Source organism: Myotis myotis, unplaced genomic scaffold (assembly GCF_014108235.1).
Source record: "Myotis myotis isolate mMyoMyo1 unplaced genomic scaffold, mMyoMyo1.p scaffold_m19_p_16, whole genome shotgun sequence".
Classification (NCBI taxonomy): domain Eukaryota; kingdom Metazoa; phylum Chordata; class Mammalia; order Chiroptera; family Vespertilionidae; genus Myotis; species Myotis myotis.
The window spans coordinates 52,787,989-52,810,710 of NW_023416320.1; the positions used below are offsets into that span (position 1 = coordinate 52,787,989).

General features: G+C 49.9%; 1 protein-coding gene across 1 annotated transcript; it reads right to left on the reverse strand.

Annotated features, from left to right (window-relative positions):
- Window positions 1-2,631: 2,631 nt before the first annotated feature.
- On the reverse strand, window positions 2,632-22,330 carry CALB1 (calbindin 1). The gene is made up of 11 exons (XM_036337528.1): window positions 22,125-22,330; window positions 21,680-21,756; window positions 17,769-17,843; window positions 10,657-10,740; window positions 10,517-10,573; window positions 7,427-7,504; window positions 5,181-5,236; window positions 5,055-5,094; window positions 4,873-4,926; window positions 4,023-4,094; window positions 2,632-3,479 (listed from the first exon to the last, which is right to left on the reverse strand). The coding sequence occupies exons 1-11, from the start codon at window positions 22,201-22,203 to the stop codon at window positions 3,366-3,368; spliced, it is 786 nt and encodes a 261-aa protein (XP_036193421.1). The 5' UTR covers window positions 22,204-22,330; the 3' UTR covers window positions 2,632-3,365.
- Window positions 22,331-22,722: the final 392 nt, after the last annotated feature.

The following is a 22,722-nucleotide window of genomic DNA, read 5'->3' on the forward strand; positions in this document are numbered from 1 at the left end:
CTGGTGGGTGATGAACGCACTCCCAGGGGCACTGTGCGGGGAGGTGACTCATCTCCTCCAGAGTTCAGAGATGGGGACCCGGAAGGCCACTTTCCGCCCCCGCCTCAGAAGAAAACCAGATTCTCTGTAGGAAGACACTCAGAGCTTAGAAGTGTCCTTGTGTATCATTTTATATAAGTTTGTATTTGCCTTGACGGATTTGTTATCCTGAGAATCAAATAATAAGAAAGCCACAGCCTCAAGTCTCTGCTGCTATAATTTCGAGCTTATGTTTTAAAAGGACTGTTTTGCTTTCCTAGGAATGGCTCAGTCACGCTCAGCAGCTGCCTGTCCCCTCAGCCCAGCCCCCGGGAGGGCCCCGCTTCCCGCTGCAGTTCCTCTGAGGGGGGGCGGTGTCACCCAGCCTGCTGGCACGCTGCCTGCAGGTGAGGCATGTCCACAGCCCGGTGTGCTCTACTGGGGAGAAGGGGCTCGCCATCCCCTGCACCAGCTCTGGCCCTGGGCGTCCCTTCCCTCCTCACCATCGAGGTGCCGCCTCCACGGCGCACGTCCTGACCTCCTGAGACTGGTTAGCATGGACAAGGTGAGAATACACAACCATAGGCAGGGCGAGAACTCACTCCCAAAGAGGGCTCTGTCAGTCCTTTCAGACACTCTTTCAGCCTCGGCCTTTTCATTGAATTCTTATTGATATGAAAGTTATCATTTGTCTAACTGACAGGCAAGGCCTCCTGGGTGCCCGCCCTGCAGGTCTCCTGGCGGAAACCATCTCAGCTCGGATCTGTGCCTCCTTCTGGACTCTGCAGTCCTCTCTCCCACTACTTCTACCAGTGCAACTATATCCATATTTTTGTTAAATTAATACTGTGTTCACAGTTTTATAACTTTATAAATACTGCTTTCCCCCAATGTTTTCATAATCGCTCCCTTTTAAAAAAAATTGAGATTGCATAAAACAGATCCTGTTTTTTTCATAAATACTGTTTTTTCATATTTCACTGTTTTATATATATATATATATATATATATATATATATATATATATATATATATGTAGCTTCACTCGAGGTTGCATTTTTTATTGGATTTTAGAGAAACATCCATGTGAGAGAAACATTGGTTGCTTCCTGTACCTGCCCAACAGGAATCAAACCTGCATGCGACCTAGGTATGTGCCTGACCCGGAGTTGAACCCACAGCTTTTGGTGTGTGGGATGACGCACCAATACACTAAGCACCCAGCCAGGGCTTTCATTGCTTGTATTTATCATACTTTATTTTTGGAATTAGGTTATTTTATTTTTTGGTGTAATATATACACCAGTGAAGAACTCCTTGGGTATAAAACATTTTTAAAATTTGGAATTGTTTTCTCACGATGGATTCCTGAAGTAATATTATTAATCAAAGTTTATAAAGCTTTTAAGGACTCTTGCTGTACATTTCCAAATTGTTATTCCTAAAGTGTGTATTCCTAAGTTCGTATTCCTAAGTGTGTATTCCTAAGTGTGTACCCCTTAAGTGTGTACCCCTAAGTGTGTACCCCTTAAGTGTGTACTCCTAAGTGTGTACCCCTAAGTGTGTATCCCTTAAGTGTGTACTCCTAAGTGTGTACCCCTAAGTGTGTACCCCTTAAGTGTGTACCGCTAAGTGTGTACCCCTAAGTGTGTACTCCTAAGTGTGTACCCCTTAAGTGTGTACTCCTAAGTGTGTACCCCTAAGTGTGTATCCCTAAGTGTGTACCCCTTAAATGTGTACTCATAAGTGTGTACCCCTAAGTGTGTACCCCTTAAGTGTGTGCCCCTTAAGTGTGTACTCCTAAGTTTGTACCGCTAAGTGTGTACCCCTAAGTGTGTACTCCTAAGTGTGTACCCCTTAAGTGTGTACTCCTAAGTGTGTACCCCTAAGTGTGTATCCCTAAGTGTGTACCCCTAAGTGTGTACCCCTTAAATGTGTACTCATAAGTGTGTATTCCTTCTATGAGTTGGGCAGCTCCGGGTCGCAGGTGACATTTGCTGTCTGAGCGCCTGCGTCCCCACCTGCTGACCCGGGACGGGGTTTCCACACAGATGCAGGGGCCTCACTCCTTCTCCTCTGTCCACCCTCAGCGCCACCCTCAGCACCACCCTCAGCATGCAGCCCGCCCGCCTGGCCCAGAAATTCCATTCCTGGGCCCAGGTCCTCACTCCATTCTTGCGGGGAAGAGACCCTCACTCTCTGCTGTGATTTCTGTTCACTGAGAAAGTCGGCACTGAGTTCAGGATGGACCCCGAAGTGGGCCCGGGGGTGCAGCGGCGCCCGCGGCAGGAGCGGCCTGTGCGGCCAGGCCGTGCTCGCCTCTCCCTATGACCAGACGGGTCCCACAGCATTTCTCTTCATGGGTTATTTCAACTCACTTGAAACTATTTGCAGACAGAAACTATTTGCTTCCATCTCAGCATGGAAGACGAAGTCACGGGATACACGCGCCCTGTGCCTCTGCCGCCGGCCGGGGCTGAGCTGGGACTCATGGTGTCGGGAAAGGAGAGTGAGAACAGGGGCCGTTGGGAGGCAGCAGAGACACTCCACCCGAGTGAGAAGTTCTGCATGGGAAGAAGGTCCAGGAAGGACGCAAACTAGACACCAGGCTGCTCGGCATGTGGGATTTAATCGGAGGGGACCGGACACGACATTAAACAGCATTTTCTAGAATAACTGTCATCCCCAACACGTGCAAACCGTTTAGAAAGTGGGCTGAGGCCGTCCTCCGACATGAGCGTGTGGGAGACGCACACGGATTGGACACAGTGTGGCATCCGCCGGGCACTGTCTTGTCACCAAATCTCCTGACCAGCACGTGGTGAGGTCAAGCAGGAGACGTGCGGCTCACAGACTACACCCTGCTCCCGGCCGTTAACTAACTGCAGGTGGACATGTGGCTATTCTAGATGTGAACGCACAGTCCTCCTAGCAACTGGAGATATAGCTTTGAACGATTTTGTGGGATTGACCTGTGATTGTCTGAATTAAGAATGCTTCAGTGAAAAACTTGCATTAACACATCAGAGACTAAAGTTGTAGAGATTAATCCTGGTGAATTTTTTAGGGAAATGCTGTCCAACTCCATGTACAAAAAGCAGGAATGTGTCAGGTTATGTTTAATGGGTGTTGACTGGCTTAAGCATAGACAATCCCCTTTTCAGTCCTGTGGTTACAAAAACTGTACATTACAAGCAGATAGAGACAAGCGGAAGGACTGTGCACACACCGGGACAGTGGTCGTAGGCAGTTAGATGTACAGCTATGACAGGAACGCAGATGCTCCCTTAGAGCGCGCACAGGAGTTTTTAGGTAAGGTGTACCGCTATGAGTGGCCGGGCTACGCTCTAGTTGTCCCCAGCAGAGAGAATGAGGGCGAGGTCCGTCCGGTACAGCTTCCCCCCATCGGACAAGGCCATGATGCTCTTCTTGTAGTTGGGGATGTTGTTAATGTCCAGGTCCTGCACAGAGCACAGAGGGCATGCGCCTGGTTAATGTGGGAGGGAGTCAGCGTGGCCAGGTGAGAGGGTGTGTAGGGGTGTTCCTTACGTAGGTCCCAGAGAGGAGCTGGGTAATCACAGGTGATTGTAACATCTATTGATCCCAGCCCTGGCTGGTGTGCTCAGTGGTTAGAATGTTGGCCTGCAGACTGAAGGGTCATGGGTTTGATTCCCAGTCAAGGTTGTGTGTTTGATGCCCAGCTCCCGGCAGGGTACAAGTGGGAGGCTACCAGTCGATGTGTCTCTGTCACATCAATGTCTCTCTCCCTCTCCTCCCTGTCCCTCTCCCTTCCACTCTCTCTAAAAATCAATGGAAAAATCTCCTCAGGTGAGGATTAATAAACAACAAAATAAATAAAAATCCATTGATCCCAGTTGCCAAGTCAGGTTAAGAACTGAAAGCTACTCCTGCCCCCCCTAAATGTTTCGAGTTCAGACATGGGTGTGGCTGCTCCGGATGGCCCCGTGCACCCGCCTGGGAAGCCAGAGCCGGGAAGGAGTTACCTGCTTGTTCTTCTCGCACAGGTCCCGCAGCAGAGCGTCGAGCTCATGTTCATCGATGTAGCCATTGCCGTCCTGAGGGAGGAGAAGCAGAGCAGGTCTCCGACACAAGGCAATGCGGCAACACCCACAGAGGACCTGCTCAGGCCCCCGTCCCGGAAGCACCCTGAGCCCCTCGGGCCCCGCCATGTCTGACTGCTCCAGAGTCGCCTCTCATTCCACACCTTACATTTGTAACATGCACGTTTCAAAGAGCCCCACATCTAACACTTCACTTCATGTCACATCACCTCCTGTGGAGGTGACTGGTCACCAATGTGCTCATAGGAGTGGGACATGGAGGCCTGAGGAAGCCATGTGACCGCCTGGTGTCACACTGGTTTGGTCCCGGGGTAGAGACTTTAGAGCAAATAAAGGAGGTTAACCAGTGACCTTGCAAACAGCCTTTCACACACACACACACACACACACACACACACACACACACACACACGGCAGAGCCTTTCACTGGGTGGAGGAAGCTGCTGGAATTTTCATCCAGATCAGTCCCCGCCCCGCCCCCTCCCTTCCCCGCCTGCAGAACAGGGGGGACTGTTTTTGTTTACACGTGAGGAAACTGAGGCTCAGAGGACTTTGGTATCTTATTCAAAGCCTCATAGCAGTTCAGTTAGAGTGTGGGATTTGTGTCAAAATTTGCCTAATTTGGGACACACCACGATACATTTCCTGGGTGAGGAGACAGCTGGGTGACTCTAATAGTTCATGTTGCTTTTCATAGGAGCCTGGAGCCTGAGGGTTTTCCCCTCAGCATTTTCCAAATTCTGAAGAACTATAGATAAGAACAAACTTTTACCTGGTCATATAACTCAAAAGCTTTATTGAACTCTTTCCCACACATTTTGACGCCCTGGAGAGTAGAGAAGGAGCAAAGGTTAAAATGCTGCTGGTAAGCTTTATGGAGTTTCCCTCAGCGACTCTCCCACATTGTAACTGTTCAAGGAAAATACCATCTATGGCAGAGAAAAAGAGAAATACCTGAAATTTAAGAAGAAAATTCTCCTGCACTGGTAGTAGCCTTTTGAGAGAAAAACATGACGTTAATGGATTAGCATTTTTGGTAAGGATCAGCTTCTGTTAGTATTTGCATAGCCCCTAACTCACCGGGCCATCTCGGTTAACTCCAGCTTCCCGTCATTATTTGAATCAAATAATTTCAGCTGAAAGACAAAAAGTCATTATTGTAGCCGTTGAATAATGGTTTATTGCGTGAAGGACAAGGAAATTCAACTTAAAGTAGTTTGAGTTAGGAATTACTTATACAGACAGCAAAGGTGTAGAAAGTAGCATTTATTAAACTATTGGTGCAGGGTTTTCAGTTCTGTAACTTGTACAATTGCCAAAGTGTCTCCTCAGAACAACTGAGAGCAGTCAAGCAGCAGCAGGCTCCCTACACTCCTGGAAGCCTGCCATGATTCCCTCGCACAGAGGTGCACAGGTGTCTTGGACGTGCGAGGGCTGTCTGCAGCGGGGCACATCCGGACTCTCCACGTCGTGGTGTGAAAAGAAATGCTTGCTTTTCTCTCAGGAGCACAATGGGGGACACCCAGAGGCAACAGGCAGACACTATGAGTAACCCTTGGAGAACAGAAGTTTTGAGTAATTGGAACTGTTTTCATTTCCTTTGCGTGCTGGGTACGCTGTAAAGCCCACACGCACACACCCCACACCGCAGACACACCTGGAAGCCCTGCGCACCGCACGGGGCAGGTAGGAACGCTGCTGTCCAATAGCAGATGGAAGAGCTGTGTATGAAATAGGTCAAACACGTACACTACATATGTGGAGAAGTGCATTATTTTTGTTCATAAAGGAATGTGATAGAATGGGGCCTCTTTGGGGACAGAAGGAAGGTGTGTCTGGGGGGAGGCAGATGTGTCTGGGGTCTGATGCTGACACACTTTATAATTCATTGGCCATAAGATCTGATATTGTCGCACTAAAATCAGCACCAAGCCCTGGACACCAGATCACATGGATTAGTGCCCACAGGGAAATATTTCCCACAAATATATTTAAATGTTAATTAGTTCTTGATTAATTTGCTTCTCCGATTAGAACTGGTTTATGACATTTAATCAGATATGCAAACTCCCATTTGAGTGGCTTTAAAAGGCCGCTCACAGCTCTACCTGGAGAGGAGTCTTTACCCTAAATAGATATCCCTTAAGATCGGCACAAAGGACAGCTGGTGAATGTAGGCTATTGCCCTTTCCCAGAGGTGGGTGCCGGGTGGCCCTCCGTGACACAGTTATGTGCTGAGCTTCCACAGGTGCGGTGCAAGGAGGACACCATGAGAATGGTTTGTTTTGAAACTAGATATTAGTCCCACTTTATAATAAATACACTGTGCAGTGAATACGGCGACAGCTACGTTCTGGAGGTATTCCCCTCATAAAAGTAGGCTGGCAGGCTGAGAGCCGACCTCAGTGACGTCAAGCATAATCAGACCCTTTACAAGGTTCTCAGGGTACCTGAAGAGGCTAACTTCTTAACCCGTCTAACATAACACCAGTTTATAACATGCACTTATGTTGTATGGGTTATTTATTTACATCCACGCGGTAAGAGTTCACCACGACCTCACAAACTCATGCTGACTGAATAATAAAACTTTAAACTCCAAGAAGTAAACAATTAGAACAGTGCTGCCCACAGCTGAAGCAGTTTAGGAACAGTGCCCCAGGTCCTGAGGAATCAGCGTGAGCCCACTCACCCACCTGAAACTAGTTAACCTCGCAGGAGGGATGCTTCTATCTGGGCTTCGTAAATGTATTTGACATTCATTCCTAAACACGAAGTGCCTGTGTGTAACCCAGTTTTCTTAGCTCCATTTTCAGCATTTGACCGTAGATCTCGCTGATACTGTTCCCCACCACATTAGAATAAAGGTATGTTTGGATTTCCTCACCCAAGATGAGGCTCCAAAATAAGAAAAATCAAAAGGCAGAGGCAGAAATACCCATTTTTACCGTAGTCTCTAATGAGTAAGGTGGCTATAAGTTATCTCTAAACTCTAACAAAAGCTATGCTTTCCTAAGTCATGATGAAAATTGAGTCAGAACTTCTATAATGAATGACATTTAGTGATACAATGTATATATCTATAATGTGACTTACATATATCTGAGTTACAGAATTTAGCGATGCAATACACTGCCTTTCAAGAAAAACAAGTGATCTTTTGAGACAAAATTGGCAACTGCACGAGAATTTGCCTGTCTGGAGCCTGTGGCACAGCCGCGAGGCCGCGGCCAGGGGAGTCAGCTTTTCACGTGAGCGAGGCCGCCGTCACTGCTCGCACCCGCAGCCTGGGAGCGGGCCTGGCTCAGCCCCTGAGGGCGTCTCACCATTAGGTCTGTGTACTCGGCCAGCTTGGCATCGTCCACCGCCTTGTTTGCTTTCTCCAGCAAGTCCTTCAGGAAGTTCTGTGAGGACAGACACAGACACCTGCATCAGTAAGCGGCGGAGGAAGTGTGTCTCCGAGGGGGGCCTGTGGGAGGAGCGAGGGGAGCCACAGGCCCTGGATTCCCGCCCGCACCCCCTCTCCGGGCTGCGCGGCGGGCGCTCGCTTTTAGGGTTTCAGGGAAAGAAGTACCTGGACTGTGTATGTGCAGGAATCTGAGCAAAGCCTCGTGAACCAGCCAGCTCAGTGGACGCGTTTCTAGGCGCCCGCACCCACGCTCACGCCACTCAGCGGGAACACGGCCCCTCCGGGCCTCGCCTCGGGGGAGAGCCTGTGGGTGAGGTCAGGGCGCCCTGATGGCCAGCACGAAGCTCCTTCCCAGGGCTGGCCGTGAGCGTCAGGTCGGGCGGCACGCGGGCCGACTTCCTAATGCAGGTGGGCACCCTGATGTGTCTCATCCCCGAGGGCACGTGGTCGCATGGACACAGGGGGCGCAGGGAGGGTGAGAGAGGTGACTGTGTCACAGGCAGAGGTGAGGAGTGGGCGTCAATGCCTTTAAACAGGTGAAAGCTTTACAGGAGTTCCCATAGAAACGACAGCGGCGCTGGGTGAGCAAATCCCAGCCTTTGTGCTCGGCTAGTGCTGCTGGCTCCCCGCATCTCCTTGGGAAAGGCGGGGCTGCCGGGAACGGAACGGAGGTCTGCGCGTGGAGTGGGAGGGGGTCTGGCTCTGCCGCTCGCCCGCTTGTGTCCCGTGCTCTCTTCTTTCACAGGAGACTGGGGTCTGATGAATTATTTCCACTTCCAACATTCCACTCCAATCCGAGCGCAGATGGAAACTTCAAAGTTATCTGGTAGGGGTGAATTTTATTTTGAGCCTTAGAAGGCTTTTGTCAGAGATTAATTGGGTTAAAAGTCCTCACCAGAGACAAAAATGATGGTCACAAAAATAGCCCGGAGCCAGCGCGGGACAGGCTCCGCGCGAGCCCTAGAGCAAGTGCGCTTCACTCCATTACAGTCTTAAATTAGCTTCTGGAAAGAGCCGTTAGAAGGATGCCAGCTGATCTCCGAGGTGCCCCCGAGAGGACAGCTCTACTCAGCGTCTCTTCCTGAGAAGAAGATTTAGAGCAAAGAAGGAGGCCTTTAGGGTATTTTGAGGTTGGAAATGAACCTGAAGTAATTTTCAAAAGAATTTTTTTGGTTCAATGGGATAAAAACACAATAGCTTAGCTGTCACCTTGCGGCCTCTACATTGCTGAACGGCACGTTTGCCAACAACATTGTTTCTTGTGATTTCACTTAAAAATGTTCACATTTCCCAGAGGCACTGATCGGATATGTCTTAACGACTTGGCAGCAGCCAGACCCCTCTCCAGGGCCCTCACATATGGCGACAGGAGAAGATTAGATTGGGAGACGGGCACATAGTGCAATATACAGATCGGGCATCATCGAGCTCGCACCTGGACCTACAGGATCATGTTGACCAATCAACTTAATTTTAAAACCTTTTAAAAGATGACATTAAATAAGACAGTGCAACTCCCTCCATGTCCAGCATGACCGGGAGCACGTCCTGCTCGCAGTTCCGGGACAGCCTGCAGTGCTGAGAACGTCGCGGCATCACCGCACACACCTGGCAGCTGTGAAAACGTGAAATTTTCCAACATCCCTGAACGTCAGTTTCTCTGAAGAATGGGCATAATAGCATCTGCTCGGAAAAGCTCCGGGGGGGGGGGGATTCCATGTGCAAACATCTCGTCCCGTGCCCACCACCGCGCAGGCTCGTAAACACGTGCTTCCCTGAGCCACACGCTGCAGATCCTGGAAGCGGCCTCCTTCTGGGAGGCTTGGGGTCGAAGGAAAGATGGTCCGTGTTCTGAAAGGCCAGTCAGCTGGGGGGCTATGAAGGACAGAGCTTCTGCGCCTTGCATTCCAGTCTTCCGTGTGCAACATCTCGCCTGTGCTCACAATGACCTGAGAGGAAGGCGCTGTTCCCGTCCTCATGCGGACGTGGGCACCAGCAGAGTGATGGAAAGTCTGTCCAGAGGAGGGCGGTTTGGGGCTCCTGGCCGTCCCTCCTGCCCCTGCGCCTCACCAGCCCCCTACAGCCTGTGCAAGGGGCAGACACGCTCACTTCATGGCTCATTTCTGAGCAGCCTGACCAGCTAGACGTGGGGTACAGCTGAGGGCTTTGCTGTTGAGAGGAATGGGTGTGTGGAAGGTCTTAGCCAGAGGCCGATGAGCTGGGTCCACCCCCAGGCCCTGCATCTGATTTCTGTGAGGCCCTGAGGACCTCACTCTACCTCCCACCTTCTCCTCACGGGGGTAAAAAGACCCCCGAGCTCACCCAGACACTGGACATGGTAGTAGGTAACGTACCTGGCAGATAGTCTGTGTCCAATAATTGTTAACATCTTTCTCTTGAAAGAGAAATCTATTTATATAGATGTTTAATGTATAAACTATCACATTTCAGTGAAAAGGCCGAGTATCTACACTAATAAAAGAGAAAGATGCAAATTGACTGTACCTTTGCTATGCCCACCAGCCAACCAGGAGTGAGTATGCAAATTAACCCAACAAAGATGGTGGGTTAATTTGCATATGCAGGCGCCTAGTGGCCAGGGGCGGGGCAGGACGCTTGCATCATCCTAGGTGTTCCACACTAGCTCTGGGCTCTGGCCAGCATGGGAAGGCGGAAAGGCGGCTCCAGGCCGGAGCGAAGGCGGTGCTAGCAGCCAGGGGAAGGAAGGCCATTCTTGCATGAATCTTCATGCATCAGGCCTCTAGTTCATTATATTTATCTATGTCATAGCATAATTGGTGTCCACACAGAAAATGCTAGTTCCTGGCTTTGCTGAACGGAAATGCTTGAGGTCTCTTCTTTGAGCTGGTTCTTCATCAGCAGTGTGGAAATGCAGATGATAATGTGCCCTTGCTCAATGTTAGCTTCTTTTGTGGGAGGTTTTAAAAAAGCTACATAGTTCATAACTGCATTTGAAAGGAAAAAACTCAGGTGAGTCCTTGCTTACCTTCAGCTCCTCAGTCTCTATGAAGCCACTGTGGTCAGTGTCGTACTTTCTCCATGTCTGTGAGGAGAAGGAAACCACAGGTTAGATAGACAGCTCCTCCCGCTCCAAGCGCATGGGGACTGCCTGGCAGCTGCTCTCACCTTCATGAACTCCTCACAGGACTTCAGCTGCTGGCACCTGAACAGAAGCAGGAAGTTCTCTTCTGTGGGCAGCACGTGCGCCAGCTGCAAGAGATGCAGAGGGTGAGGAGCCAACAGCAAGCTAGCACTTGCTGCCTCTCCACTTTCCTTGAACACGCTCACTGGGGCAGTTTCACTGCCTAGAAAACCAGGAGAACCATCACCTGGAACCGACTTTCCCTTCCTGCTATTTGGTTCCTGGAGAGCCACTGTTATCCCCTGGACTGTCCTCTGACCAGGGCATCACCCCTCAGCTGGAGACTGTGCCTGATCTCCATCTGCCTCACAGCTCCTCTCTGGCACAGGACACGGGCGTGGGCATGCACTATAGGGAAGAGGCAAGGAGAGGGCGTGCACTGCAGGGAAGAGGCAGGGCGAGGGTGTGCACTGCAGGGAAGAGGCGGGGCGAGGGTGTGCACTGCTGGGAAGAGGCAGGGTGAGGATGTGTACTGCAGGGAAGAGGCAGGGCATGCACTGCAGGGAAGAGGCAGGGCGAGGGTGTGCACTGCTGGGAAGAGGCAGGGTGAGAGCGTGCACTGCAGGGGAAGAGGCAGGGTGAGAGCGTGCACTGCAGGGGAAGAGGCAGGGCGAGGGCGTGCAATGCTGGGAAGAGGCAGGGCGTGCACTGCAGGGAGGAGGCAGGGCGAGGGTGTGCACTGCAGGGAAGAGGGAGGTCATGCACTGCAGGGAAGAGGCAGGGCGAGGGCGTGCACTGCAGGGAAGAGGCAGGGCGAGGGCGTGCACTGTAGGGAAGAGGCAGGAGAGTGATGTGAGGAAAGGAGGCTTGGAAGAAGCTGGTCCTCAAGGCATAGAAGGAAGATGAGCCCACCACAATTGGAAGGCTCTGGAATGAGGTGAGAAGACAGCCCCTCTCAGTGGTGGTCACCAAGGACTGCCGTGGATATCCTCTGCTTGAAGACGGCTCTTGGACTTATTTTGTAATTTCCCTTTCATGACACTGTGACATTTTTCCTTAGATCTCATTTCAAAACTTAAATGCTTTTTCTTTTGGAAAAAATTAAAGGGGGCTCCAGCTCCCATTCCAGGGTGAACATGATCCATCTCTGGGGCCAGGAGGGGGGTGGATGGATGGCCGAGCACAGCCGGTTCTATTCCTGCTCGGTTGCTAATTAGCTGTGGTCCCAGGGCCTCCGGCCACTTCCATCCTCACCTCTGAGAGGCGCCGAAATAGAGCTGGGGTGCCTGCGTGCAGTGGGTGCCGGGCCTGGGATGGGGGGCGGGGGGTGGTGGGGAGGAGGCTGCATCGCCCACAGGAATGTACCTCACTTCCTTCCCACCATGTGGGAAACCCCGTCCAAAATCACCAGGAACCGGGCTCTGGAGGAACCTTCAGGTCAGCATGTGGTCCAAGGTTCTACCAAACGATTGAAAAGACTCTCACACTTTTAACAAATTTCATCCTTTTAGATCCACTGAAATTTTAAAATTTAACATAATTGGTATCATTCTACCTGACAAGCAAGTAACCTCAGCTTCTCTATGCCGCATAACATGCCCCCTAACTCGCCGGGTTTAGGCCTTTGAAATCCTGTCTCAAATTGGAACATGGTTTAGAGGCCGGGTATGGGGATTGAAACCGGGCACGTACCGAAGTCCCTAAGGATGTTAGTGTGGCTCAGCCAGGAAACAGCTGCTTATTGACTCCAAACGAAGGTCACAAGGTGGCTGCACATTAACATGGCGTTCACTTAGGAGACAGGGGCAGCCAGGGCCCTCCCTGCGCCCGCTGGCTGGGCTTGTCAGAGATGCTGCGAGGTGTGGGTGGACACCCAGAGCCTGTCCGCCCTGAGGGCAGATATTATTCTTGGTCTCTGTCCCCCAGACGCTCAGCCCCTATGTGACTGACGTAGACTGTGCACTGGCTGATAATTTTATTTCATAAAAATATCCACTTAATGTGATTTAATTTGTTATTAAATAACAGTGAATAATTTGTTTTTACTATCTTCACCATTGTTTTCTATATTGCTTAGATTTTCATAATTATTGTGTGTTGTTTTGAACAGAAAAGCATAATTTTTCTTAAATTCTACTTATCAAAATCCACTAAGTACATAAAAACATTAAACAAAAAAATAAAAGAAAAAGCTAGTAAGCAACGACCAAGGGTAAAGTCAGGAAAATTTTAACAGTCTTTGCTTCAAAAATTAAGGCTCATACGTCTCTCATGAAGCTCAGAGACCTCTGGAAAGCCAAACGCGGAGGCGGCAAAATCACTCCTTTAGTGTGAATTTCTTTGCCCATCCCGTCTCATCCTACTCGTTTTAACTGATTTTAAACGTCTACATGCGACATATTCCATCGCTTAATGCCACTGAACTGTCATGTGAAACTGAAAACAGCGCCACCCTATTTTACAGCCGTCAGACATTGTAAACATGTAGAAGGTAATGAGATACACCAGCCATCAAGAGAGAAGAAGGGCTCTGGCCAGTTTGGCCCAGTGGATAGTGTCAGCCTGCAGACTGAAGGGTCTGTTAGGGGACCTATAATCTGATAGATAGAGTGCCCGAATCATCTGAAAAATAATCATATCATTTTAAATCTTAGATCACATACACCTGTGTGAACAGGGGTTAAGTTTCTTACATGTGAAGAGGGGTTACGTTTTTCTTAAGTTTCCTTTCCAAGGCCTGTGCGAAGCAATGGAGGAGGTGACTCAGCTGTGAATCCAGCAAGCAGACCCGATAAGCATGGTCAGGCTGACCCACCAGGAGTGAAAACATCATCTCATCCACATCATCTCATCGCCTGATGACAAGGACAATAGCGGACGTCTGCGGACCCCCAGGGCTGCACGTAGCTGCACTCCGTTCCCAGCCTCACCCCAGCCCCTCCCCCTTTATAACCCTGCCCCCTGCACCTGCTGGGAGGCAGGATTTGATGCTTGTTAAGCGCCCCGTCTTCTTGGCTGGCTGGCCTGCTCAGTAAACGCCTTACGTGATTCAACCTGGCCTTCGTTACTGGACACAGTGACAGGCAGCCTGAGCCCACCCGGGGGTTTCCTGGTAACAAGTCCTGGGTTCAATTCTGGTCATGGGCATGTACTTTGGTTGCAGGCTCAACCCAGGAGACAGCCAATGGATAATGGATGTGTCTCTCCCACATTGATGTTTTTCTCTCTCCCTCCCTCCCTGCCACTCTCTCTAAAAATCAATGGAAAAATACCTGTGTGGGTAGCATGGGCACTGTGCCTGGGATGTAGTACCTCCCCCAGGTGCCACCTTGTGTGTGGCCCTGAGTCTCACGGCTCCCGAGTGCCGGCCTCACTGCAGGGTAGGTCCACTAGGTCCCTGCTGACCAGGGAAGTGTCCTGCTGCCTGTCCTAAGATGACTGGTCATTTCCTAGTCCTCTAGCTCCAAAACACTCCGTGTGCCGGAGAAGAGGTGGACACGTGGAGGGAGGGAGAGGGAGGGGGTAGCTGTGGCCACACAGGTTCACCTGTGAGGAGGGCCTGTTGCTGAGTGGAGGAACCTCTCACACCTGCCCCACTGCCCACTGGTGTGCACACCCCTGGGGCACGTGGGCTGGGCCTCACAGTTCCCTGGCCCAGCGCCTGCAGCCAACCTGACCCGAAGAGTGAAGGCTGATCCTGGGCAGACCCTCCCGAGGGGTGGGGCGCTGAGGCACCCTCAGACCTGCTTCCAGGAGCCGGGGCTGCTGTGGCCTCAGCTGGCAGGTCCGGGAGGCGACCTGGGCTGAAGGAGCTGTGACCCCAAGGACGTGGACCTGCAAAGCTCAGTCCTCTCACTCAACACCGGGGACACCTGGGTAGGGTCTTCCCAGCCCGAGTGACTGTGGGCCTGCTGCGTCTCGGGGCTGTCACAGCCCCGGTCCCTCTGCCCAGTCCTGCTCTGTCCTCCCCTTTGATAGGAACGGACCCCGAGAGCTCTGCAACAAACCTCCTCACCGCTCCCGGGCGGGCCTGCTTCCCAGGGAGCCTGCGGGCCCGCAGCCTCGTCGGTGCTGGTGCTGCCCAGCCTTTGCTGTGTGGTTGCAGTTGCCCAGATTCCTGCTGTGACCCCGGGCTATGCTGTGAGCATGAGCTGGGGCTGGGGACTCAGTCCCCTAGGAAGCCTCCAGGGGGCAGGCGAGTCAAAGCAGGAGGTGAACAGGGCAAGAGAGCGGTACCAAGAGGAGGGTGCTCCCAGGGGCAGCACCGAGGGAGACTCTGCCCGAGACGGGCAGCCCAACGCCAAAGACAGCCTTGTGCTGACCCCTCGGCAATCCTGGAGCCTTTGATTTCATTTGGGAACCAGAGGGATGACTCCTAGGCAGCGAGGGTTCGTCCAGGAAATGGGAGGCAAACCATCGCTCTGCACTGAGGTCTGGTTGTATTTGAACGTGAGGAGCTGTGTAGGAAGTGGGGGAGGCGGGGCCCTCAGCGGGGTTGCTGTGTGCCCAGCGAGCCCTTTCTGTTGGGAATAACAGTGGCTGCTGTATTTATGAGGCTCGCAGTGTGCCAGAGTTTACCTCTGTGCTTGGCACATGTGTCACATTTGATGTTGCTACTGAGACGTCACCCCCGTTCACAGCCAAGGAGAAGGGGCTCTGGACAGATGGGCTGCGTGGACGCAGCTTTTAGCTTGAGCCAGATCAGAAGTTGGACAGCCTGACTTTCTCGATTTTAAGACCCTGGTCCCTTACCATCATCACCCTTAATTAAAACCTCAGTCAAAAAGTTCTCCTAATAAACCGTTTAAAAATTCTATCCAGAGTGCAGTTTCAAATCATAGTTCACTGTCCGTCACACCCCCAAGGTCTCGATGAAAGAGCAGCTGCCGGAACATCGCATCCCGGGCCTGAGCCCGCTCCCCGCTGTGGAGGGAGGGGACGGCTAGAGAGGCCAGCTTCCCTCAGAGGCTGCTGCAGTTATGAGACTAAAATAGCTTTTAGATCTATCTCTGCAGTGGACGCAGTGACCTGGACAGACAGACGCAGCGAGGAGCAGAGCGGGCGGTTCTGCTCATGACCAGGGTCAGGCGCAAGCTCGGGGACCGCCTCCCGCCAGGGGAGCTCCGAGGAGAATTTCCATCGTCTCCTGAGTCATTCGTCTCTCTCTTTATTCGAACCAGCCTTCTCTGCGATCGAGTCCTTCCTCTCAGTCCAACTTAGAGCACCCTTGACTGCCATGGTGTTTGTTAAATTACCTGGGAATCCAATTCCCCTGTTCTGACTTCATGTTAACAATCTCTCGATCACGGAACTGCGTCTGTGTGTCCAGGTGTCAAAGCCACGCTGTTGGAGGGGGTGGTCACCTTCGTGGGGACGGAAGGTGACCTGTGTCTCAGATCTTTCCCACCCACGTTCCAGTTACAGCCCCACAGTCTGAGAGCGGACGGGGCCTGATGGCATTTGATTTACTCGGATTAGGCTTAGTCACCTCTGAAGTGGGCATAGCATTTAGGCAAATCCAGCCTTTCTCTGTGACCACCGGGCGGCAGGTGGCGCGTGGGCGGGTGCATGCTAATTCAGGCCCATGCGGGTTCCTTCCCTCACGGCTAGGAGGTCTGTGTTGTGCCCCATGTTATATGTCGGGTTTCTTAGCAGGTGCCACTTGTGTCAGGGTGGGAACCAGCAGGGATGGACTTGATTTACTGCCCCTTTCCTGTGACAGGAGAGGGCACCTTGTCCTGCCGGCTCCTCACTCCTCCGGCCGCTTCCCAGTCTCTTTCCCAGTGATGATCAGAACCTCTCCTTTCCCTCTGCACCGACGGACACCCTGGGCAAAACTCACATTCACAGGAACCTCCCGGCGGCTCCTCCCTCCCCACCTGTCAGCACCCCCACTCCTGAGATGGGGCTGGAACTCAGAGCCAGATCCAGGGTGTATCACTCCTGTGGGCACTTGCATGCATCATTCAACCTTTTTGGCTTCAGTCTCCTCATCATGAAAATGAGGATTTTGGCTAGTTTTTCCCCAAGGGTCCCATCTCGCAAAAATTCCACGTGTGGGACCCCCTGAGCCTCCTAAAGCATCGCAGGAGCCTCCCTCCCTCTGCCTCTGCCTCGCTGACCTGCGGGCCTCTGCATGGGCACCACGCCCCCTGCACCGCTGTCCTCGTTCTCATTCGCAAGCCCTGCTGCTATACACCCATCTCTTCAGATAGCAATGCGTTACATGTGGCAGAGGGGAGTGTAGACTCCAGGGAAATGCTTTAATTACAAAGATAATAATAGTACGTCCTTCTGTAACTCGATCTGTACTAGCGGTTTAAAAGGAAATGTATTCCACACTGACACGCAGCTGTCCTGTGAGATCAATTACTTGAAAACCAGGTTAGTTCTCAGAATCAAAGGTAAATTATGACTAAATGTTGTAACATTCAGGATGTCACAGTCCAGTCAACTAAGGACATGACATAAAGAACGTAAGGACCCTTGTGATGTGGCGTCTTTTAAAAAAGGAGCTTATGAGCTTTCTGAAGGCTGTGCATGCGGTTTCTCTTGTGGAAATAGAGGCAGAAACAGGTGAGGAGGTTTACGGAGCCGCCAAGGCACCAGCCTCTGGGAGACTGAGTGAGGGGCACAGAGCACTGATGTGGGACTGTTTTGCCTCCTTGGTTCACAGACAGAAGTCATCATCAAAAGTTAAGATCTGGCACCATGTTTTGAACTTCCAGGGACCTCTAACAGAGCTTAACACGCCCACTGCCAGTTCAAAATAGAATCTCAGAAAACAGGCTGTGGCTTTGACACCGTCGCAGGGACTTTATATTTAACAGTGCCAAATGGTAAGAAACGCCTGCGGCCATGCACATGGCAGGTGTCACACCGAGTGAGGCAGGTACACTCACTGGTTGGGAGTGAGCCCGGACGTTGGGGACTTGGCCTGTGGGGTAGATCCCTTCCCTGGCCCTGGTCCCAGTGTCTCATCTAAATGTAGGCTGAGGACTCCAATTTTTTATTTTATATTTCTGAACAGAAGATAACCTGATACTTAGGCAGCATAAGCCTCCCTAAAGGGTCTTGCCATATCATATCTGAGTTGGATATGGCTACAACATGAAGGCCATTTATTCAAACTGTATCTGGAAAACAAGGCTCTTACCTCTACAATTCCTATTTTTCCATCATCCTTCTGCCCGTACTGCTCCACAAAAGCTTTCATCTCAGATGATAGCTCCTGAAATTATATAAAAGCGAGTAAAAAGTTTGTGAGAATAAAACCCAAACCCAGTCATGCTTGTGATGGTGTTAATAACTTATTGCAAAGAAAAACTGGGATTGGAACAATTTAGAACTACTCATACTGATTAACTATTCTCATGAAAATTAAAGACAATGGATAAACAGTATATGCTGGTTTTCAATGAAGGAGTTATAATTATCATGATCATTTCTGAATCAATTGCTATGATTTTTCTTCTATTATTAGTTTTGGGAATATACTATCCTTTAAAATGTCATCAGCATTGTTGAGTTGATGAGCTTTCCTGAATTAAAGATAATGATCTCTTTACACGTGCTTCGGAGGAGAGTCTCTCCTAGTGCTTGCCCCTGGGAGGTATTCTACATGTTTTCAGTTAAGCAAAGCAGGAATGTGGCATCCATTGATTAAATAAGTAAAAAAATTAAACATCAGAAAAATACGTGTCAGATAAAAACTGACTTGTACTTTCACTAGAGACAGATGCTGATGATCTGATTTTAAGCCACTGGTCATGGGTCCCACCTCCCAGTGCTTCCTTGTCTCCATTTTTTCTGAACTAAATGAGCTTCAGTTCAATAAGACACGTGTGAGTGACTTGCTGAATGCACCCATTGCGTGGCTTCCCCCAATCTGTCCTATTGCTTACAGTCTCTTCCCCTGTTGACAGGAGGGAGATCTAGGCACTATGATACCTGGCTAGTATTCAGGAAGTTGAATGTAGCCATTGGAAACAGCCCTGCTGAAGTCGCCACAGCCTGTTGCACATTCTATGTTCTTGTAAAACACATTAAGGTCTCAGTTTTTGTCATAACTAGAAAGAGGCAGCCGTTTGCTCTAGGGATGGACCAGTTAGTATAGTCTAAGGGCTATTTTGAGGCTGAATATCATGACTACAAGTTTACAAAATCCTTTCTGAACCAAAGTAAATATTGTTGGTAGAACTGAAGAAGCAGATAGTAATTAAGCAATTTAATTATAATGTAGTCTTAAAAACAAACAAACATGCCCTGACCAGTTTGGCTCAGTGGATAGAGCATCAGCCTGTGGACTGAAGGGTCCCAGGTTCAATTCCGGTCAAGGGCATGTGCCTTGGTTGCAGGCACATCCCCAGTGGGGGGCGTGCAGGAAGCAGCTGATCGATGTGTCTTTCTCATCGATGTTTCTAACTCTCTATCCCTCTCCCTTCCTCTCTGTAAGAAAAACCCAATAAAATATATTAAAAAACAACAACAAAAAAGCAAACAAACAAACAAACAAACAACTCTTCTGGCCCAGTCATGTGGCTCAGTGTCTGAGCAGTGACCCATGAACCAGGAGGTCACTGGTTGGATTCCTGGCAGGGCACATGCCTGGGCTGTGCTTGATTCTCTCATCCATGTTTCTATCTTTCTATCCCTCTCCCTTCCTCTCTCTCTAAAAATAAATAAAAGCATATTTAAAACAAAAACTCCTCCTGTACGGATTAATTTTAACTTGTATTTATTAAATTTACTATAGCAACAACTGTAAGAAAATGGAGTGGCCCCGTCAGCATGGCTCATTGAGGGTCGACCTATGAACCCAGGAGGTCAGGGTTTGATCCCGGTCAGGGCACATGCCTGGCTGGCCTGCTCGATCCCCAGTGTGGGGTGTGCAGGAGGCAGCCGATCAACGATTCTCTCTCATCATTGATGTTTCTCTCTCTCTCTCTCTCTCTCTCTTTCTCTCTCCCCCTTCCTTTCTGAAATAAATAAAAATATATTTTTAAAAAAGTGAGAGTGACCGTGGTGGGACTATCCATTCGAATGTACATTCTTAGAGTACACAGAGAACAAAGCATTTGCTCTTAAATCTTAAAATCATCTTAGAAAAAAGAGTCAATGATCAAGGGACCAAGCACCTTGCTATCACCCTGTGTCTGTTCAGACTTGGTGTTGTTGGGTTATAATCTAACAATAAAGTTTCCAGGATTCTAAAATTGGAGCCTAGGCAGTAGAAAAAGAAAATTATGCTCTAAAACCTCCAAACCTCTAACATAAAGTCAGTATTTATAAAAAAGTACAAATATTAAAATGGGAAGAGGAAAAGAAAAATCTGAATAAATGTATAGTTTCTAAATATTTGAATTTCTAAGATGAAAATAAATCTCAATTTTAAAATTACTTCTAGAAAAATTAAAATATATTCATTTATTTGCTGGAAGCATCTTACAAGGTTTCAATTTGAAATTTTTTAACAAGTAAGATTTTTTCTAAGCAAATATTTTAAATATATATTTTGAATGATGAAGAGACTTGTTTTTGCTTTATTAGTAAAAGATACATAGAGCTGTAATGATAGTATTGCATAAATTTATTTTCATGGTAATGTGTAAGGAGGGGGAGAGAAAGAATGTAAAACAGTTTCTATTTTACTTGATCCCATTCAGTTATACAGGTTATATAGTCTAAATCTGGGTGAGACAATCCCCAGCGTGTTGTCTGGCTTTAAGTTGATTCTGTCAATGCATTGCATTTTAGAGTCCTCTGGGATTCTTTTTGAACATGTTGAACATAGATGTGTATCACACATAGAACAAAATGTAACTGTATTAGTAAGTTATACATACATATGTAATTTTTAAATTATATATAACTCAGTGCTAGAGGTGGTGATCTGCTAAGAGTCACACACACCTATATTTTCCTCCAAATATATATACAGGGTGACGCAAAAGTAGGTTTACAGCCATGAGTACACAGAACACAGAGTTTATTCTTATATTACGTATTAATTATTGTGTTATTTTTCATACAAACAACTGTAAGCCTACTTTTGCCCCACCTTGCATACATAATCTCTTTCTAGTGGTAGTCAAATAGCCAGAGTATAGCTAACAGCCCACCCAGCACTGCTTCTGAAATGCAGTCTTCCATAAATCCCAATAGATGAGTAAAATTCTTAACCTATTTTCCTTTATACAGTCATCTCGACTGCGATTTAAAGGTGGGCACTTTGTTTTTATGCTGACAACATATATTCTTAACAGCATGACCAAAGGAGGGCATTCAGAATTCGTAAGAATTGTTTAATTAACTAGTGGATTAAATTACAATTACAGCTATTTTCAAAATGCCATTAATTGCTTACCATCAGAGCATCACTTTAAAAACATTGAATTGTTAAAGTTTCTTTACTTTTTACATTTCTGACTTTTGGGTTTCTCCCTTTGGGCAGAAATGAACACCTTTCTTGCTAAATTTTTGCTCATTATCATGTTGCAACTTGTTCCACTTTCCCGGGGGAGGACGGTCATTTTTCGATCTCTCCAACCACAGCCCCATCTCAGCTGTAACTGGCAATAGAAAAAGAACCTTATCTGCAGGTCTGCCCCTGGCCGCGGCGGGGCAGCCTGGCTGTCCACCCGCTGCTCACGCAGTTAGAGGGGAGTTGGGAGTTACCTAACCCAACCCAGTCCCGGGCGCAGACCGCAGGGCTCGCACGCACACTTGCCTCTTAGGCACCAGAAGGCGGTGCAAGCATAGAAGCTGGACTTCAACCCTCCGGTTTCAGTCTGCACGGATTTTCCCGTTAGGGACTCTCTTTCTCTCTCCGATTCTGTCTCTCTCTCTCCGTGTCTCTCAGTATCTCTCCCTATCTCTAGCTATGTTTCTCTGTCTCTCCCTCTGTCTCTCTGTCTGTCTCTCTCCTCTTCACCCGACACAATTCGGAAAGGCCCTCTTCTCCCCTTCCTCAGTCAATAGAATTCACACGCCCTAGAAACCTGGGCCCTGCTGGCTCTTGGTGCGAATGTGGAACATCTGTATTTTCCTCCTTTGAACTCCACCTACCAGCCCCGCCTTCTTCCGCGCCTGCTGGAGCTCCCGGACCAGGCTCTGCAGCTCCTTGCCTTCCAGGTACCCGCTCCCTGCAAGACAGAGACGCCAGGGTCAGACAGTGTCCCGGGCAGGTGTCTTTCTGGCCACCCCAGAGGTTCCCTCCCCCCAGGACCCGGGTTGCCCGTGTGGGGGTGCTGAGCATGGCCACGGGACCTTTGAGGAGCAGTGTTCCCCAATCCCTGCGCCCCACTTTCTTGGAGAGAAATACGTTTACGGTTCAGAATAACGTAGACGCAATATCTAAACTTCCAAGTTCACAGTTACGCCAGGCTGGAGGTAAGCTTGGGGAGAGGGAGGAGGGAGAAGTAAAGAAAGGAAGCTGGGGGGGGGGGGATGGGATAGGAGGCTGGGGGGAGGGACGGACGGGGGCGATAGAGGTAGGAGAGGAGATAGTCACCGTCAGCGTCGAAGTGAAGCCAGATCTCGAAAAACTGCGAGGCCGAGATGAGGGGCGACTGCAGGTGGGACTCTGCCATCGCGCAGCGGAGTGAGTGTCAGGACCAGTGATCTGTGCGCACGGAGCCGCGGGCCGGGCGCTGTCCGCGGTGCTGCTCAGCTCCGCTCAGCTCGCGCTCCGTCCGCGCGGGCTCCAGCCTTTATCCCCCGCCCCCCGGCCCGGCCCAGGCCCCGCCCACGGCCCCGCCCACAGCCACACTGTCCGCCCCATAGCCCCGCCCACAGCAGCCCCGCGCCGCCCCACCCATCATCCCACAGCCTCGCGGGTGGCGGCCGGTCCATCAGCCCACCCGGAAAGCAGCAGGCCAGGGGGTTCGCCCTCATTCCCCACATTCGCCTGGTGCGGAAAGCATCTCATTCCTGAGAATTACAGTAAAATCACGGACGTGCACAGGTTTCCACGTTCCGGTGGAGGAGGAAAGCTGATGCCCTCGGCGAATGGGCGCGTGGACATCTGAGTGTTCATGTGAGCATTCAGGTGAGAGCTTGGCAGCCGTTAAATTGATGTGATTAGCGAGCACAATGCAGTTGTTGATATA

Excerpts from the sequence above, each read along its gene's own strand:
- CALB1 (XM_036337528.1), bottom strand. The coding sequence starts at position 22,203 with ATGGCAGAGTCCCACCTGCAGTCGCCCCTCATCTCGGCCTCGCAGTTT. Across the intron at positions 21,757-22,124 it reads GCTTCACTTCGACGCTGACG|GGAGCGGGTACCTGGAAGGC; the intron begins GTGACTATCTCC and ends TCTGTCTTGCAG. Across the intron at positions 10,574-10,656 it reads CCTGTGAGGAGTTCATGAAG|ACATGGAGAAAGTACGACAC; the intron begins GTGAGAGCAGCT and ends TTCTCCTCACAG.